The sequence below is a fragment of the Amborella trichopoda genome, chromosome 5 (genome assembly GCF_054954075.1).
Source record: "Amborella trichopoda isolate Santa Cruz 75 chromosome 5, AtrichopodaSantaCruz75HAP2 v2.0, whole genome shotgun sequence".
NCBI lineage: Eukaryota > Viridiplantae > Streptophyta > Magnoliopsida > Amborellales > Amborellaceae > Amborella > Amborella trichopoda.
In genome coordinates, this window is record NC_142340.1 from 10,593,007 (window position 1) to 10,612,505 (window position 19,499).

Below are 19,499 nucleotides of genomic sequence, written 5' to 3' on the forward strand. Positions count from 1 at the left end.
GGCCAAGTCAATACCGATTAAATTTTTTCTATCTTTTCTTAGGGGCCGTTTGGATGCCTGGAATATTGTTTGTGAAATATATTACTGGCGTAATACATTACTGCATAATACATTACATGAAATGGATTGTTACTGTTTAAGTAGTATTTAGATGCAACCTGGAAAATACATTGCTACTTTTTGGTTACGTCTGGAAGAAATATGAGAAATACATTACCAACATTTTATTGCCTATAACCTATCATTTCTTTCTTTTTTGTCACAAAAGTCCACTGGAATGCGGAATTAAAGTCATCATCACACCTTTCCAAAACTATTTTCTAGTAACATCATAACCATTCCAAAAAGATTTTTTAATAATAACTTGTACCATTCTAAAGTCATCATCACACCATTTCCTACTTATTTTGCATGCCTTTAGCACTTACATGGAATCACATGTCTTCTAACTTGATTAGACTTTGGTTTCAACATGATAAGTCATTGGAATAATATGATTGGAATAACATATTTTTATTGTGATAAGCCTTATTTTTATTTATTTATTATATAAGTCTTTCAAATGTCTCTATATAATTTCAAATAAGCAATAAATTTATGATACCAAATTCAAAATCTTTATGGTACAAGTTAAAAAATGGGAAGAAGTTTGATTAGTAAACTAGAAGGTTTGGTAATTGCAGTAGAAAATTTTAAGGCATTGGAGGAGATTAAAGAGGTAGGGCTTATCCACACCAAAATAACTGGTTAATAAGAGGGAGCACCTAATGGAAACCAGTTATTAGTGCTCAAGAGAGAGAAGAGGCGTGCTTAGGGAGGGAGGGAGCACCTTATGCAAACCAGTTATTAGGGCTCAAGAGAGAGGGGGTGGGCTTAGAGAAGGAGGGAACACCTATGCAAACCAGTTATTATGGCTCAAGAAGAGAGGAGTAGGGCTTACCAATGAAGAGAGAAGCATCGCTTTGGTACGTTCCTAGCATGGTATTTTTTTTAAGCAGGGATAGGGCAAAGAGAGGTGCGCGCGAAAGATTTCCCAAAGATTACATGTCACGCACATATTAGATTTTTCACCCCTCACCGTGCGTAATCGATTTCGTGATTTTTGGGGAAATTTCGGGTAATCTCTTTCCATTTCCTTACTATTAAAGTGAACCCAAACAGTGAAAATGTCATATTTCCTTGTAATCTATTGTCATGTAATAGATTTCCAGGTACCAAAACGGCCCCTTATTGTATGCCACCCGAATCACTCACAAGTGTCTAAATATAATATAAAACAAATAAAATTGCCAAGAACTCTCACTTGCTTGCCTTTAAACAAAATTACATAAAAGACGTAATGGAATCAAATAAGCAAGAAACAAGAAGGTACTACATACCTTGCCTCAGGTTACCCCCAAGGACTTCGTACACCCCACACGAGGTCTCCTCCACCAATGGCACACGGGATCTTGATTTAAGATCTCATCTGGAAACTTGGGAAGCCTAAAAAAAACCAGCAAAGAGCATAACATGGGATATTCTTGACCAAAGCTCAACACAGGAGCATAAGGCCAAGACCTAGGACTAGGCTAAGTGGCTTGGGCGTGCCACCCCTTAGGATTTGTTTTCTTTCCAAACCCTAATCTTAGAGAGAGAAGAAGAGAGAAGTTTAGAGAGGGGTGTGCCAACCCCTTGAGGCTCAAAGATAAAGAGGGTTAGGGTGTAGAGAATAGACCCCCCCATAGTTAGTTTATATAGAATAAAAGCTAGGGTTTCAAGATTAGGGTTTTACCATCATTATGAGATTTAATCTTGGCATTTGATCTTGAAAACCTGTACGGTGAAGAGATCTCATCTATTCATTCTTTAGATCAACCATCATGATTAAAGTAATGAGGTGGAACCATTATCCCTCAGTTTCCATAACTCCATTCCCATCAAATATTGTGTAAAGATAGTATTAGTTCTATTCCATTTATTTTCTTACACTTTCCCTTTTTGAAAACAATCAAAATATCTACACAAAAGGTTTATTATGGCTTAATTGACATATTTCAATTTAACAAAGTATGGAGGAGGTGGGGTGCACCACACATAGGGTGGTCAAGTGGGCCCTACGCCCCATTTATTGGTGGGCCTAAGGAGCCCCAATGGGTCCCCAATGTCTTAAACATTATTTTCAGATAATAAAATAACTTCATAAAACCTTTAAATATTTTATTTTTCTTTCTGATTAAAATAAATCCAGAAATTTGATTTTTTATTTAAAAAATCATTTTTCAATAAAATAGAATACCTAGGGAGGTAAAAAAATTTCATTTTAATTATCTGAAAAATAATTAAAACATATTTAAACATATCTAAGGTTTGACGAGAATTGGATCCATAGAGTTAGGATTACAACAAATATACTGAAGCTTCATCCTTTCGAGGGATTGTATCTCATTGCACCTTATCAAACTGGCCCACTAGTTCCCATGACCTACAACCCTTCGCAAGAGTTCATGATTGGACTATCAAAGTCAACCAATAAATGAAGGAGATATGATCCTAGTCCATGGATTATAGGTCCCTCCCTGAGGACAAGTCCAGGCCCTATTTCAGCAGTATGCTCCGTGGGTCCTTCCAATACGGTCTAGTATCACATGAAGTCATCTTTTTTGCACATGTACACGTCACACACCTTATCCAAAACGGCTGCTTTCCAAAAAGCTATCTAGTGTACATGCCGTGTGATGGTAATGATGAGGATTTAGGCCCTTGTCCTCTCAAGCTATCCATCACACACAAGTGGCCTCTGGCCAACTGTTCTGGGTACATTTCTGACCTCATCAAGCGATAACCCCACATTGAAAATCTTTATCGGTTGCGTTCACACAATGCCCAAGACTACAGGTTTTTATACATCACATTGAGCCATAGCCAGTCAAAGCTCAAGTGAGTCTAGGCATTAGAATTGCCTCACAATCCAATGTAGACCACACTTCCACTGGAGCCAACATTTCACTACATGTTTTTAGTACATTCTCTCATAAGGCCTTTAAATGGGCACATAACCCCAACAATTGAACATACACATGATAATTCATATGTCAAACCATGAACTTCAAAAATATTTCTGCAAAGAAAATGACTTAAGCCCCCCACAAGTGAGAAGAGGAATTCAATGCAAAGAATGTTTGACAGATTTTGCTTTTGTTAAGGAGAGAAGGAAAAAGGAAAACCATAAACGCAATATGGAAAAGATTAGTTCAAGGGGGCAAGCCACGTAATCCAGTTGTAAAGAACACTATGTTAGTAACAACGCTTTCAGTTTTACTGAGTCCATTTCTTGCCAACCAAAAAAAAGAGAAGAAGCTTTAACTCTAATTACAAGAATAGGAAGATTCGTCATTGGACTTCCAATCTTCACACAAGCAATTTAAATTCATTTAAACTTGTTATTCATTTTGATAAATGAATGAAAAACTTTCTAGTGTCACTTTTAATAATTGCCTTGGAACACATTATCTGGCCCCATTGAGTTACAGGGGCAACATATGATTGTCAAGAATTTACTTTGTAAGATATATCCAAGCATTTCCATTTTTTTTTTTTTCAGATGATGACCTATTTGAGCTCATCCAAGTCCTAAGTATGAATACCAAGTCTGAAGATCCAACAATGAACACAAAAGGACTATAAGGAATCATTATTTAATTGAATAAGTGTGGGCCAAGAGCGGGCACCTAGGCCAAGCCATTAGGCACTTGTCGAAAAGGCCCCTGCCCAGTATGGCCCAGAATAGATCACATGGAAAAAAAAAACAGATTCTCAATTGACAAAAAGGCAAACGTTTTCTCCACTAAGGTGCTATATATAGTTGCCTACCCATGACCATGGGTAAGTAGCAAATCCCAACATACAATAAAAACATGAATGATTCAATGTCATTGACAGTGTAGAAAAGGGTCATAACATATGGCTGCCAGAACCTACAGGTCGGTTATATCTACCAATTGTCTAGACAATGGCAGTTCATAAATATCTAGTTCATAAAACCATATACAGAGGCCAAAAATATTGTGAAACAACCAACTTCAAAAGAATGCATACAACTATGTCGATGCATTGTAAGTCAACCTATTTCTATTAATTTTACAAGTGAAGCAAAAGGTATTGCAGAACCTCTTCAATGATGTTCACATGGCGTTGAAACAGATATTTTGGCCGACCGTAAGCCTTTGAAGAATATATAGGTTTTCAATGGTTTACACCTCATGAAATCCTATAGGTTATATTTAGAAAGGGATGTGAACCGTCAAAGTTACATTAGTTTTCCCTTTATTTATTCAATGGCAATAAAAGGATTAAGGGAATTTTTGTCAATGAAAGGGTCCTTATTGACAATTCCACTAAACGACAAAGTATATGTTTGTCATCTCAAGAATGACATTTTTGAAATATTCACTAAAAGACAAGGATGGTTATTTGATAAAATGCCAAGAGTTTCACTCCATAATTACCTGTCTTTTACTAAAACTATCAACCAAGGTATAAAAAAAAAGCTAATCCAGATCAGATATCCATAACTCATATGTAAATGCAAGATGGCCCCAAGAGCTCTAGGATGCAAGTGTTGAAGAAGGTGGAGTTATGAGAAGTACAAGCAAGATGAGCAAGGCATGCTCATGGAGGTTATTGAGCTAGAGAGCTTGCAGCATTGTATAAGTTCTCTAGGTTCCTCAAGAAAAGAATAACCTGCTATCGATAGAGAATGGTGCATTAGTGGTTGTTTTCGAAGCTTGGTGATTTCTCTTCAAGTTGGAGATTGCTATATGTGTGAAGCCAACTCACATATGTGAGTTTTGGGCTTCATTTATTTATCTTTTTTTGTTGACTTTTCTTCCTTTATTCTAGGCCATTGGATTGGCTTTTGATCCAAGGGCTTAGGTGTATTGAGAGTCCCGTGTTTAAAGGGACTTTTGTTCTTTGTTTTAGAGTGAGAAAGAGAGTTAGAGAAGGAAGAAAAGGAGAGAGCACACGGTGGGCTCTGCTGCGCTCTGTTTTGCCCCACTTTGTAGAGAGAAAGTGGGACTCTTCAGTCATTCACTTGGGTTTTGGGACGCTACTACTGGCTCTGTTTTAGAGAGAGAGTTTCCATTTGTGGGATCTTTGGAGCCCTGTTTTGGGCCTTGTTTTGTGAGAGGTAAAACTGCTGGAAATTGGAGCTTTGGACTCAATATCTCTTGTAATCATCACCAATTTAGTAGTAAAGCCTCTCACCAATCGCCCGTGGATGTAGGTTGAGTTTTGTGACCGAACCACGTTAAATAGTTCTGCTCTGTGAGTTGCTTGCTGCTCTATATTCATTTGTTGATGTTCCTTTGATGTTGTTATTTCCATTGTTGTTTTATGTGATTTATGATGCACAATAACTATTAGTTTGATAAACCGTTGTTGTAGTTCCACCACAATCGATCACAACAACTGGTATTAGAGCTTAGGGTTTGTGATTATTTTGTATGGGGTGAAAGGGGTTTTTTGCTATTATGCTTATTTGTTGTATTTTTCCTAAAATGGAAAGGGCAAAGGAATTTGAAAAACTAAATCAAAGTAATTGGCCAATATAGAAGATGATGATGGAAGATTATCTTGTTGCGAAAGAACTAGATCGGCCACTTCGAGGGAAAGTGGCCATGCATGTTGGCATGGAAGATCTGGAATGGGACATTCTTTATCGAAAATGTTTGGCAGCCATAGAACTATGTAATTCACCCTCAATTTTATTTGATGTTTGCCAATGTAAAACATCTTCAGAGCTGTGGCAATCTTTAGAACAATCTTTTGAGCAATCCTTTGGTGCAAATAAAATGCATGCGATGAAAAAATTATTTCTTTTGAAAATGAAAGAAGGTGCAACAATTAGAGCGCATGTGAGAGAATTTAATTCTATTTCTGCACAATTGAGGTCTCTAAAAGTAAATTTGGATGAAGAAGTTTTATGTTTCCTTTTGCTGAGTTCTTTACCTGCTAGTTGGGATACCTTGTTTATCACTGTGACAATTACAATAGGTATAACAAGTTTAATTTGAAAGATGTGGCTTCATTGTTAAATGAAGAGACTCAAATGACGTCCACACAAATGATTGCTTAATCAAATCAAGCATTGGTAGCAAGAGAAAGAGGAAGAACACAACATACAAATCAACCCACTGGATTTACTAGGGGTAAATCTCATGGCAGAGGCAGCTCCAAGTCACAAGGCAAGAAGGTTACTCGTTGGTACTGTAAGAAACCTGGTCATATAAGGAAAGATTATTATGCTTTGAAGAATAAGCAAAAGGCAATGAACAATGATGGCCATGCTAAAGCAAGTACGATATTTGATGCTAAAGATGGGGTTACTTTTAGTGTTGCATGCACACAACATTGTCTACTAAAGATAGTTGGGTCTTGGACTTCGGAGTTTCATTTCATGTTTTGGCCCAGATAGATCATATTTTTCATCTTACACAGATGTGGATGGTGGCTTTGTCTATCTTGGTGATGATCGAGCTTGAAAATTTTGGGCATTGAAGATATTCACATAAAAATGTATGATGGTATGGTTCATACGTTTGAAAATGTAAGACATGGGCTAGATTTGAAGAAGAGCTTGATTTCACTTCCTTCTCTCGATATGGAAGGCTACAAATTTACCGGGTAAGGTGGAGTGTTCAACGTTTCAAAGGGGGCTCTAGTGATGATGAAAGGAGTCCAGGAAGGAAACTTGTATAAATTGTTACGGAGCACAGTTATAAACAAAAGGGTAAATTGGTTTGTAGAAGAACAAGAAGTTCAACAAGGGCACATGGTTTGGCAATGGAAGAACTTGATGGTACCAAGCAAGTTCTTCACAAGGATAATTGGCAAGACTTAGAGCTCTTACGAGAGGATGTGAAGCTGAAAGGTTCCCACGAATTTCCTTTGAACCAATGTTTAGAATTTGGTGAAGGAATGGCCGATGTAATTGGAGTGTTGCATCCAGTGATTTAAAAAGCGAACCACCCAGTGCCTAGGCCGCCTGCTAGGCGGTTTAGAAGGCCTGGGCGCATCGCCTAGGCCTAGGACACCAAATTAGGCAGGATATCCCTGGGCACCCTCCTAAGCAGCCACCTAGGGCATGCGCCCCGCCCAAGGGCGGAAATGCCACTCATTGAAGGCTTTTTTGGTATTTTTTTATTACTAGAGGGGCAAAATTTTGGGTTTTAGGTATATTTGAAACCTAAAACCCATTACAACCTATTTTAGAGAGAGAAAAACCCCAAACAACTAGGTTTTGCTAATTTTCACAGGATCAAAGGTTTCTAAAAATTACAAGAAATTGATCTACGCATCACGCATTGATATTAAATTTAGTTTTGGACGTTTTATAAATCTATTACAGGGTTATTTAGAAGATTTTGAGTCCTTAAAAACATCTTAGAGGTGAAAGTTTGGAGATCGAGCAATCAAAGTTAGTGATTTTTTTTTATTGCTTGTATTATTTTTGAGATGTCATCTTGGTAAATTTTAAGTTTTAAATTATGTGTGGGGACTGTGGAGTGTGGACTATTAGACTATGGATAATTGGATATGAACTAATGATTATCGAGTATGGAGGAGTGTGTGCTATGTGGACTTGTGTACAATAGATGTGCCCTAAATCCCTAATTCTTATGTGTTATACAGTTATACTGTTAGACTATAGAGATATTTTTCTTTCTATCGGGCGCCCACCTAGGCGCTGGGTGGAGTGGACCGCCCCGGCCGCCTAAGCGCCTCCTAACGCTTTTTTAAACATCGGTTGCATCTCACTCTGTAATTGCCATGATTTGTATGACATTTATCATTTCATTTGTTTGTGTTTTTCTCGATTGGCTTTATTTAGCCTGGGAAGAAATTGTTGGAATGAAGTGAATTGGATACATCAGAATTTAAGAAGTATGAACATGGACTACCTAGATTTCCAAGGCTTCGTGGGAGAGATTGATGCAAAGGATCTTTGTGATATGAGATCAACCACCGGTTGTGCTTATAGGTGTATAAGCAATGGTTCATCTAAAGCATGTGTGCATGCAAGATGGCCACCCCAAGAGCTCCAGGATGAAAGTGTTGAAGAAGGTGGAGTTTGTATGAGAAGTACAAGCATGAAGCAAGATGAGCAAGGTATACTCATGGAGGTTATCGAGCTAGAGAGCTCGCGGCATTGTATAAATTCTCTAAGTTCCTCAAGAAAAGAATAACCTGATATGGATGGAGAATGGTGAATTGGTGGTTGTTTTAAAGGCTTGGTGATTTGTTTTCAAGCGGGGAGATTGCTATATATGTGAAGCCAAATCACACGTGAGTTTTGGGCTTCATTTATATATCTTTTCTTGTTGACTTTTCTTCCATTATTCAAGGCCATTGGATTGGCTTTTGATCAAAGGGCTAGGGTGTATTGAGAGTCCCATGTTTAAAGGGGGCTCTTGTTCTTCGTTTTAGAGTGAGAAAAAGAATTAGAGAAGGAAGAAAAGGAGGGAGCACAAGGTGGGCTCTGCTGTGCTCTGTTTTGCCCCACTTTGTAGAGAGAGAAAGTGGGAGTCTTGGGTCATTCACTTGGGTTTTGGGACCCTGCTGCTGGCATTATTTTAGAGAGAGAGTTTCCATTTGTAGGATCTTTGGAGCCCTGTTTTGGGCCCTATTTTGTGAGAGGTAAAGCTGCTGGAAATTGGAGCTTTGGACCTCAATCTCTCTTGTAATCTTCAACAGTTTAGTAAGCAAAGCCTTGCACCATTCTCCCGTAGATGTAGGCCGCATTTTGTGACCCAACCACATTAAATCTTTGTGCACTGTGAGTTGTTTGTTGCTGTATTTTCATTCCTTGATGTTCCTTTGATGCTATGTTATTTTCATTGTTGTTTTATGTGATTTATGATGCACAATAACTGTTAGTTTGACAAACCCGTGCCGTAATTCCACCACAATTGATCACAATAGTAACAGTTATGGAGAGCATCATACAATGAAGAAAATGATTGATGAATAAACAATAGGCCAATTATGTTACAGAATGGAGTTTCAATGCTAGCAGTGAAATGATTTGGATTCTAATACATCTTATTCAAATTATGCAAGAGTCGAATAACAACATAATCCTGGGACATTCAGTAAATATGAACAAGTACCTCCATCCATATAACTCCCAAATTCATCATTTTGAGTTAGTTCATAAAATACAGCAAACAATATACTTAAGATGATAATAGGAATGTATTGGAATAGCAGATTTCTGATCCCAGGGCAGTCACACGTGACAATTTGATGGAGATCAAGAATTGGGTGTTTCAAAAATTTAATTTTATTATTCTACATTTCATTGATGTGAGTGTACGTTTTATTTTTATTAGCATTCAACTTTTAGGAATTATAAAGTGAGATTAATCTCCGACACTTAGTTTCCATTTTTTTCCTTTGTTTTACTATTCACTGGCTATTATTCATAGGTTACTGTTCACATGGGAATTTCTGAAATCTTTAATATTTGTTTAGGGTATATTGGAATTAGAGCTCGGTGGATGACATGGAGATGTGCATACAGATTTATATGTGACCGTCGCATACCTATAAAGCTGAAAGGGAAGTTCTATAGGACAGCTGTATGATCAGTCATGCTTTATAGAATAGAATGTTGGGCTATCAAGAAACAACATACCCATAGGATGAGTGTTGCTACGATGAGAAAGTTAAGATGGATGAGTGGCAAAACAAGCAAGGATAGAAATCAGAATGCCTATATTCGCGGGGATTAATGTATGGCTTCAATAGGTGATAAAATGAGGGAAAATAGATAGATGGGGTGGCCATGTGCCGTGTAGGCCATGTGCCGTGTAGGCCGAATACAACACCAGGTTACGATGTGTGATTTGGTTCATGTGGAAAGCTCTAAAAGGACAAGGGGAAGACCTAAAAAGATATGGCTGAAAGTAGTGAGAAAAGATATGGTGACTTATAGTCTTACTGAGGGAAATGACCCTTAATAGAATAAAATGGTGGAACATGATTCATGTAGCCGACCCCAAATAGTTGGGATAAGGCTCAAATGATGATGATTATGAAGGGTATTTTAGAGTTTTAAATTGTTTACTTGGATCTTAAGTTAATTCTTATAAAATGCCAGACATCACAATATGAAATGCTTAAATATTGCAATGAATTTTCTTTTATAAAAGAAGAAAGTTCTTCTCTTAGCTTGATTTACAACCATGTTTTTTTATCCATTATTGCTGATTTTGACTTGCTTGAATGTTGGGGAAAAAGGTGGATTTAATTTCCCACCTTTCGTTCCCGCATCACAATAAAATAGATGGTGGGCATCAAGACATAATAATTGCTTGAAAAGGAATTTATGAATAACAAATATGACAAGAAGTTTCGCACGAAGATCACTATTTTCTTTTAGTGCCAAGAAGAACGAACAACTTAAAAGCAACAAAAGTGACATTTTATTTTATGTTTCAAGGAAAGTAACAAGTTACCAATGAGGTATTACCATGGACTCCCATTGATATGATAATATTCCCATTTTAACCTGTCTAGGTAAGAATCATCTGAATGTGCTTTCAACCATGCTCGTAACACAGGATTACTATGCCATACCTGAAAGTAAATTAGAAGTGATTCTATTAACCCAAAGAAAATATCAAAATAGCATAAAAAATATCCAATTTACTTTCAATCTATATCCCAGAAATCTGGGAACATGAGAAATAAGTAGCAACAAAGAAAAAACACATAAAAGAATAATAACTAAGAAGAAGAGCATTGAAGTATTAATTTCCACTACTTACAACCTGTTCGTAGAAGATATCATCCATGATTCTAGCAGCTCTAATAACAGACACTAAAGCCTCCATGTCTCCTTGAGAAAGCCCAGTCTCCTGCATCAAAGTCAGACAAGTACAACAGCTGCATCAAATAAAGTACACTAGGAGCAAAATAAGGCCTTAATAATCTGAATGATGAGATGTCAATTTTTCACAATCATACAAGATTAGCAGCCTGAAAACCATAATGAATTCAAGACTAAATACTTAAGCAATTCTTGCAAGGATCCAAATGTTTTGTTTTGTATCATACAGAGCTGAATGAAACCTCCTAAAAGCGCTGATATATTCATGCAAAAGAACTAAATCCAGCAAAGATTAAACAAAAAGCCCAGGTTGGGCAAGGAGGCTGCCCAATAGCTCGCAGATTGTAACCATCATCTGGTGTAAAAAAGGGATACAGGGGCAGAGATGGCCATATAGCAAATGAATGAAATAAAGGACATGTGAACACCCATTTCAAGTTCGTAGCCAGCAACTGTAAGGAACAATGAGAGTTATTATCAATTGATTTACTGCAATTAATTCAGCCTGATACTATCAATACAATAATGTAAAAGAAATCCAAATATGCAACAGTAATAAATCTTTCTAATAGAGCATGGAGAATGGACAACAGGTAGCAAAAATGTCATCTAAAGCAACTAGCAAATCATTGGAGACATACATGGAATTCGCCACAACTTGCTTCTCCTTATGCATTGACTAAATAAAGGGTCAATCGGATATTAAATTCTTCTTTTAAATGTATAAGTTAAAGATGTATACAGAGACAAATTATGATCATAAAAAACACCTGGAGCCCCAACCGCCTTCTATTTATAACAATATTTGTCAAACCATTCACCACTGAGTCGGCATATTTATGTATAACAAGCTATCTAGGAAAGTGCAGAATGGTTTAACTCCATAACTAGTTTCGAGGGAACATCCAATTTGATATCTATATTTCTACAGCCAGTCATGAGAATAACATTCTTACTATTGTACATCTTCAACAACTAGGCAATCTACTAGCGAATGCGCATCTTTTGTGTACGACATTGCAAAGGATTTTAGAACCTTGAACGACATTGCAAAGGATGAAATTGATTTAGTTAATTCCTTATAATGAGGAAAACCAAAAGTTATTAAAGAAATGCCACACAACATTACCAATTATGAATGTCAGCAACATCTCCACTTCCACTTAGAAACACATTTATGTTCTATGTAGCCCAATCATGAGTGTTCTAAATAGCTACTGTACAAGGTAGAAGAAAATTATCAGTTACAACGGTTGGCAAAATATTCCTATGACTATGAGATAGAAAGAATCTACTCGTTATGAAATGAAGAAAGACTTGTCCCACACCACATATGAGCGTTCCTGTTTTGTCAGACGTGGTCTCGCCAATGCGGTTGTTGTTTGTTCCCGACCGACTTTCGACCCGTTTTTATACTTATACAAATACAAAGAAGGATGGTCGTTAGGCTGGGAAAACATGCAGCAATTTCCTTCTTTCAGAAGCCACTAAGAATATATTATTTTGTGCACTCCCAGAATTTCCAAAGAATATACTATTTACAAGACGCTTTACATGAAAATTCATAAGATTCAATTTTATACCTAGTAATCTGAATGTGAAGGATCCCTGAGAGCAAGTTGAATCGTAGGAACAAGACACAAGGCCATTATAAAAGCTTCGAGATAAGAGGATCCATTTTCCCATGCCGACAAACATGGGGATGCATAAAATTTAAAGCAAGTCTGAAACCATGGACCTCTTAATCAATAAATGCTAGAGGTTGTTGTAAAACAGCAAACTGTTCCAGTTTTTACAAGAAACACCCATCTTCTATTTCCAGATTTGTGTATCATCCTTCAAAAACTTGACGTGACTTGCATGATAAAGACAAGTTTGTAAAGAAATGCAGCTCACTTCGCCTCCTTTCTTCATGCTGAGCAACAGTGGTTCCAAAACATAAGTCCTTCATGAATTTTGCCTTTCACCCTTATCGTTTCAAGTTCTTCCTTCTCTTCCCCTCCCCCCTAGGGGGGAACAAACCACCTCTCATACCTCTTCCCCCCAATCACTCTCTGTTAACATGCCGTATCTGCTTCATCCCCCTGATAGAGCTCCTGCAGGCATCACACCCATAATTCCCAGTCACAGTCCTCTCCCTTATCCCAAACCATCCCTCCAAAGTTCCAACCGAAAAATACCTTGCCAGTCAACCCTGCCCAACCTCCTCAACAGTCACTCCACCTACCTCTGCAACAAACATTCTCCAACTCTGCTCCATCCCTCCCCCTCATACACCCACACCAACTTTCTTCCGCTTCTCCTTTGCCGCAAACCCACGTTCCTTTTCCCCCCTCTTTAGCAGAACTATTCCCACCTTCTCAAACCTCATAATCCCTAAGTACATCCAAGGTTCCCAACCTTCATCTTCCCAAAACCCTTCCCCAATAGATCCCAAACTGGTTCCTTCTGAAACCCATGGTCTCATATCCCCAACCTACTCTCTCAACCCAAGACCCTGCCAGAATAAGCTATATCCTTATTGTGGGAAGCCCCCGGCACAAAAATTAGGCTTTTTGGAGAATTCCTCAATCGCTGAGTTTAAACCTCCCAGGCATGATACCATGAACATCGATATGGGCCAACTCCACGTGGAACTCCAAGAGTATCACTTTGTCGTCCACTTTAGAATGGTGAACACTTGTTGTCTTTTCCCTCCAAACAGATGAGGACGCAGTGGCACTCCCCAAAGATCTATTTTTAGGAAAGGTAAACTATACCTATAGCTCTGGAGCCCAGGTTTTTTGGCAACCATCCGCCATCATGTTTAGGGCATTCCATCCCACTGATGTCATGTTTATGGCATTCCAACCCACTTGTGTCACCTGGCTGTCTACAGATCTATAGATGACTTCTGTGAAGGCTTCTTGAAATACAACTCAAGGATCTCTCGAAACCTCCCCCTCGACTTTGACTCTTTAATAATCCATTCTCCCTCATTAGAATCCATGCCCAAATCCATCTCGCTCAAGTTTGGGTTTCACTTCCACTAAGGACCTCCCTACTCCATCAAAGCATAGTCTAGTGCCTTGGACCATGGTGGTCTACAGGCAACGCCACAGCCACGAAAGATATCAGGCGACAAGTGGATGATCATCCGATGGCCCTCCCACTGCTGGCTCCGTTCCTATCTCTCAGACGAAGCATCTGCTCCATGCATCTAACCCATCCTTAATGCAACAATTAATTAAATGTTGCTTCCCATTACCGTTTCGACTAGTGCAGTTTTTGAGTGGCCCTCTCCTTATCCTACAGCTCTTTGCTTGCCTAATCATCTGTCACATCCAGAAGACTCTGGTCATGTTGATCTCTCTCTTGCTCTAGTTGTCCCATATCATTTCCCAAGACCTATCATCTCTCATTTCCCAAGACCTATCATCTCTCATCATCGTCAGCTTCCATGGTTCCCCCATCCATCGCTATCTAGAGTATGGAGATCAAGGTGACCATTGCGGTTTGGCGACGACACCTTCTGACAGATCCGACCCCGAAGAGCATGCTTCTTTACCTTCTTCTTCCTCTCCCTATATCATATAGTGGCCGTCATTACACAAATGCAATTGTCACATACGGCCTCAGTGCTCAGGTGCCACGTGGCTACCAATGGGGAGGTCTTAATCCTTGAGGAGCACCCTTCCTCTGCCATGCCTAGAAAAGGACCATCTTTTGTTGTGCCATGCCATTCATTAGTTAACCAAACATTGATTGCACTGCCTCCCAGTTCTGACAGTTGTCCCTTTGAGCCTCTCACTCCCTAGGCTCATTCAATGACCCCGGCTCCGTTATCCCCCTCATACCCCCACTGTCATGCCTTACAATCCACTCGAAGAACAAAATCTTTCCTCTCTAGGCTCACCCCCTTGTGTCAACCTTTCTTTTCCTTCGGGTGAAGAACTTCTTTACCATCCCTCACCCTCTCCTACCCCCCCCTTGAGCCCTCATGCCAACTCTCGAAGACAATAGACCCAAATTTCTAGCCACCTCCTCCAAACCCAAGCCCCCCACCCACGCAACGTAAGTGAAGAAAGAAGTTTATGAAATTGCTTAGGTTGCAAAGCAACAAGATCAGTCCCAACCTTCAACCGCTTTCGCAACACTTTCAATTAGCTTCGACAGAGTTGTTTAATACTTACTTTCCACATTGTTGTTGTGCGCTAAAGAAGATTCCAAGTTCTTTTTTCACTTTCTCAGAAATCATATATCTCATGGCCCACAATTTCCTCTGTGCTTTTTCCTTTCTCACCACCTCCCTCTTTCCTCACAATGCCCAAGACTTCAAATGACTTAATGCCTTGGTTCCCCTATCCCCAGAAATGGTATCTGTCATCTCCAATTTTCATCTCTCTGGGATTGTTCTTCCTCCATATATTTCTCCGATGCATAATACTTTCTTGCCTCCACTTCCTCTCAGCTCTCATCCCTCTCTTTTGCCACTCTCGTCCCTCTAAGCCCTTCAACTTGGCCTTAACCCCCCTCAATTCTCCCTGCTTGATTTGTCTCAAACCAGAGCGTTTGCCTCCAAGGGGGGTGGTGTGGAGTATTTCCCCTTCACCTTCTTCCCTTTCTTCCTCTTCTTTGTCTCTCACTTCCCTAATTGCCTCCCCCAATCTTCTACCACTGTCAACAGCCCCACAATGACTCCCCTCCAATCCCTTAGTCCCAGAGTCTTTCAATCTAGCATGTGCCTTGGATTGCTTCTTGTCCTCGGTCGTTAATGCTCCAATAGAAGACCAGGTTCAGCCCTACACCTCATTGCAGCAAGCCCTAGGTGGACAACACTGAGCTTCAAAGGATCAATAGAGAACCTCTAATCAAAGAAATACTCAAGCCATGTGTTTCTCATACAATCCCCTCCCTCTCCCCATGAGCGAACATAGCTAATTTCCATAGGTCCAAAGCTGGAAAGGTAACAAGTGAGTACTCCTCCAATACAATTGTTCTGCAATAATTACACAAGGGTCTGATACCCAGTTTCTTCCCTTCAGTCCTTCCTCTAGATGCCTAGTTTCCTCCTTTATAGTTTCTAGATGAAATTCGTCATCTGGAGCATTCATGGTCTTAGTGAGTTTCTTTCTTCTGCCACAACACCCTAGATGTGCTGGCTACCATCCTTGAAATCCACAATGCTAGAGGCAAACTCCCCTCTCAATGAGTGTCTTTGGAGTTCCATAGTTCTTATGGGGGTGTTTGGTCATTTGGGATGTGACTTCTCACATTCCTCTCTCAAACTGTGGGAAGATTCTCGATTTCCATTTTCCCATCTAGAAAATCAAACAAATTGGAAATTCCCTAATGTCTATAATCTAGACAGATCTCAGCAAAGATCTACTTTCTAAGCTGAGCTAGAGAAGATTGCCTCCTCAACACCAATTCCTTTGGTGGTTGAAGCAGTTTTCGATACCATTAGGTGGACCCATGCAATAAATGCCTTACTATAACTAAGTATGCCCAGTTTCTCCAATTTCATTGCACAAAATCACCTCTCACAAATTCCTCTTACGGGCTTCGCCTTTACCAGGTCCGACCACTTTTCCCAGCCCATTCTTACTAAAATAGATCGTTAGTTGGTCTCATAGGATTGGGAAGGCCTCTTCCCAGTTCTCACTCTTTTACCCTTCCTACTACTACCTTGGACCATAAACCTATCTTTCTTGACACTAATCTACCTCTTTCTGGACCTAAACCCTTTAGAATTGAATTGCCTTCGTCGAAAGAACCATGTTTTGATAAGTGCTTTAACTCCTGGTGGTCGTCTTTCCAACTCTTGGACTGGCGTATTTACATTGCAAAACTGTCTCCTCAAATCGAACATCAAATTTTGTAGCCAGGGTATCACTTCAAATTTCAATAAAGCTAGAAATTCCTTTCTTTTTGAAATTCAAACTCTTGACTCTCTTGAAGAGTCAAAGGCCCTCTCCACCTCCTAAGTCCTCTGAGATGACTTTTCAATTAACATCATGGACCTCCTCAGAAAGAAAAAAAATCTACTGATTCCAATGTTCCAGAAATAAATGGCTTGTGATAGGAGATAGGAACACCGCCTTCTTCCACAAGATGGCAAGTTCTAGACATAGGGGTAATCTGATTAGCCAAATCTCAATAGGCCGGGACACTTTCAAGAATCCCATGACATAGCGTCTACCATCATCTCCTTCTCCCAAAGTATCTTCTCTTAACAACTGGTCCTCGCCATGCTATGACTCATCATCCTTTCCCGTCCATCTTCCCAGACCAAGCCACATGGCTCCAAAGGCCTTTCAAAGCAGAAGATTCTGCATAATGATTGTTGAGCTTCGTAAGGTATATCCCAAAGGTACGACGATTTTCCGATAGCCATTTTTCTAGATTTTAGGAGACTATTTCCCCAGACTTCCTCCCTTCTAAAAATGAGTTCCATTACCAAGAGGTCCAAGAGGTCCAAGAGGTTACTAGCAAAAAGATGAACACCACTTTCATTACTTCTATACCTGAGGTGGAAAGTGGTCGTGAAATCAAGGATTTCTGTCTCATTAGCCTCCTTAATTCGTCATAAAAACTTCTTACCAAAGTCCTTGCCACGAGGCTCAAGTCGGTTCTTAGTAATGCAATCTCACCTAACAGGAGCAGCTTTGTCCAAAATTGCCAAATCCTTGATGGGGCTCTTACACTGCATGAAGCCATCAACCACATAAAACTTTGTAAAATCCCGTCTAATTCTTAAATTGGATTGGGAAAGCCTACGATCATGTGGACTAAGCTGTCCTCAACCAGGTTCTTGCTTGTATGGGCTTCGATTGGAGGAGGAGGAATCGATGTATGGCTATAATCATCTATCTCTCTTCCATCTTCCTCAATGTCTTCCCTAAGGACCTATTCTCCACCTCGACATGTCCCCCGTCAAGAGGATCCCATCTCGCCTTTTCTTTGTGCCAGTGTCGCAAAAGTCTTTAGCAGATCACTCACAAGGTTGTACCTGTTAGGTCTTCTTTGAGGATTCATATCTTACAGACTCGCCTCATCAGATGAACGTGATAATCTCTGGTTCTTCCTTCAACTTTGAGTTATCTACTGGGATGAAGATCAATCTAGCCAAATCAAAGCTCTTGGGGGTATTAGGGTTCCCCCTTGTGCCCTTTTAGATTTTGCATCCAGAATAGGATATAAAACCAACTCCTTACCGGCCAAGAATCTCGGTCTATCATTGTGTACTGGCAAACATAGCAAGTCTCTCTAGGACCCTGTCATCGAACAGTTCTATCGAGCTAAAGTTGTCGAAAGATCATCTTCTCTCCCTTAGGGATAGGATTACCCTCATCAAAGCCACTCTGTTTAAAATCCCAATCTATTTCATATCTCTATTTCTCATGCCTACCTTGGTCGTTGATACACTTCACCACCTCATGAAATCTTGGTTGTGATTGAGTGATATTTCCAAGTGCCAAATCCATCTTGCCAACTGGGAAAGAGTGTTTCAACCCAAATCTAAGGCCCTTCATATCCCGATCTTAAAAAGATGAATCTCGCTTTGCTAGGTAAATGGTTGTGGCATTTTGCCACCCACCAACTCCTGTGGAGACAAAGCTCTCCACAAGTACGGGGGCTGACCACCTCGAGTGGTTCCCCTTGAGAAGATCAAATCAACACAGATCAGGAAGCTACAGAAGTATCTACGCATGTCATCAGCAGTTCATGGCTTCCATTAGGTTCAAAGTGAACTGAGACATTGTTCCTTTCTAGTCTCATTCCTGGATAGGTCTCTAGCCGCTCAAACTCATGTGGCCTAACTTATTACTAGTAGCAAACCTATACAATCAGAGTCGCCCAATGCTTAGAACCTCACAGAACCCTCTTGGGTGGAACCCACCTTCAGAAGTCCGATCTCAAACTCCAAAACCGATGACCCTCCACATCCTCCCGCTATCTTTTTCTCTTTCTAACTCTGGACCTAATTAAATTATCTCAATTCATTCCTCTTCAGGGAACTGTAGGGCCTCCTCTTTCTACCCATCCCTCTCTATGTTGCAACATGGTGCCTCCCTCACAAGCAATGTCTAAATCTCTCCTATCCCACCCAAAGTCCAGGCCTTCAGTTGGCTGGTCATTATTACCTGTTATCTTACTGTAAAGAGGTTTTCCTCTCGCACACCATTGCTGCTTGTGCTCTGAAGCAGAAGAGACCCACTATCACCTCTTCCTTCACTGTAGGATGGCTACTTTTCTTTGGGACTGACCCTAAAAGACACTAATTGGTAGCGGGCGACCCGAAAATCGATTGATCAGCTTTTCACTCCTTCTCCCCAGCATACCCCAAGATAGAGATCTTTCTATAGAGGAGCATCAGTCATGGCAATTCATTGTACCATTTAAGGGGAGAGAAACTAGAGAATATTAAGAGGAAAATTACGTCTGAGTGTGGCCATTGCGAAGGCCGCTCATAACCTCACAATGGTTTGGGCATTAAACTACAAACCTCTTAAACATCTTGCCAAATCAGTTTCCCTTTCACATTGGTCAAACATTATCAAGTTTAAATCCCCCAAGCCCACTCGCTCTTCCAGGTGGAGCCCACCCATCAAGGAGTCCATTAAATTAAAATTTTGATTGT

General features: G+C 39.8%; 1 protein-coding gene across 16 annotated transcripts in view; it reads right to left on the reverse strand.

The window, feature by feature from the left end:
* The window catches only part of LOC18443657 (nudix hydrolase 3), a 79,475-nt gene that overhangs the window by 27,423 nt on the left and 32,553 nt on the right, over window positions 1-19,499 (reverse strand). For 8 of the 16 annotated variants that reach the window (XR_016055947.1, XR_016055949.1, XM_011628551.3 and 5 more), the window contains exons 7-8: window positions 10,818-10,904; window positions 10,517-10,623 (exon numbers count right to left, since the gene is read on the reverse strand). Coding sequence is in view for 12 of the 16 variants with exons in the window: in XM_011628551.3 (XP_011626853.1) it covers window positions 10,517-10,623; window positions 10,818-10,904 (194 nt within the window). In the remaining 4 variants the exon portion in view is untranslated. Of the gene's footprint in view, window positions 1-10,516; window positions 10,624-10,814; window positions 10,905-19,499 lie in introns of all 16 variants that reach the window. The other 8 variants (XR_016055946.1, XR_016055948.1, XM_088867439.1 and 5 more) reach the window with 1 other exon arrangement.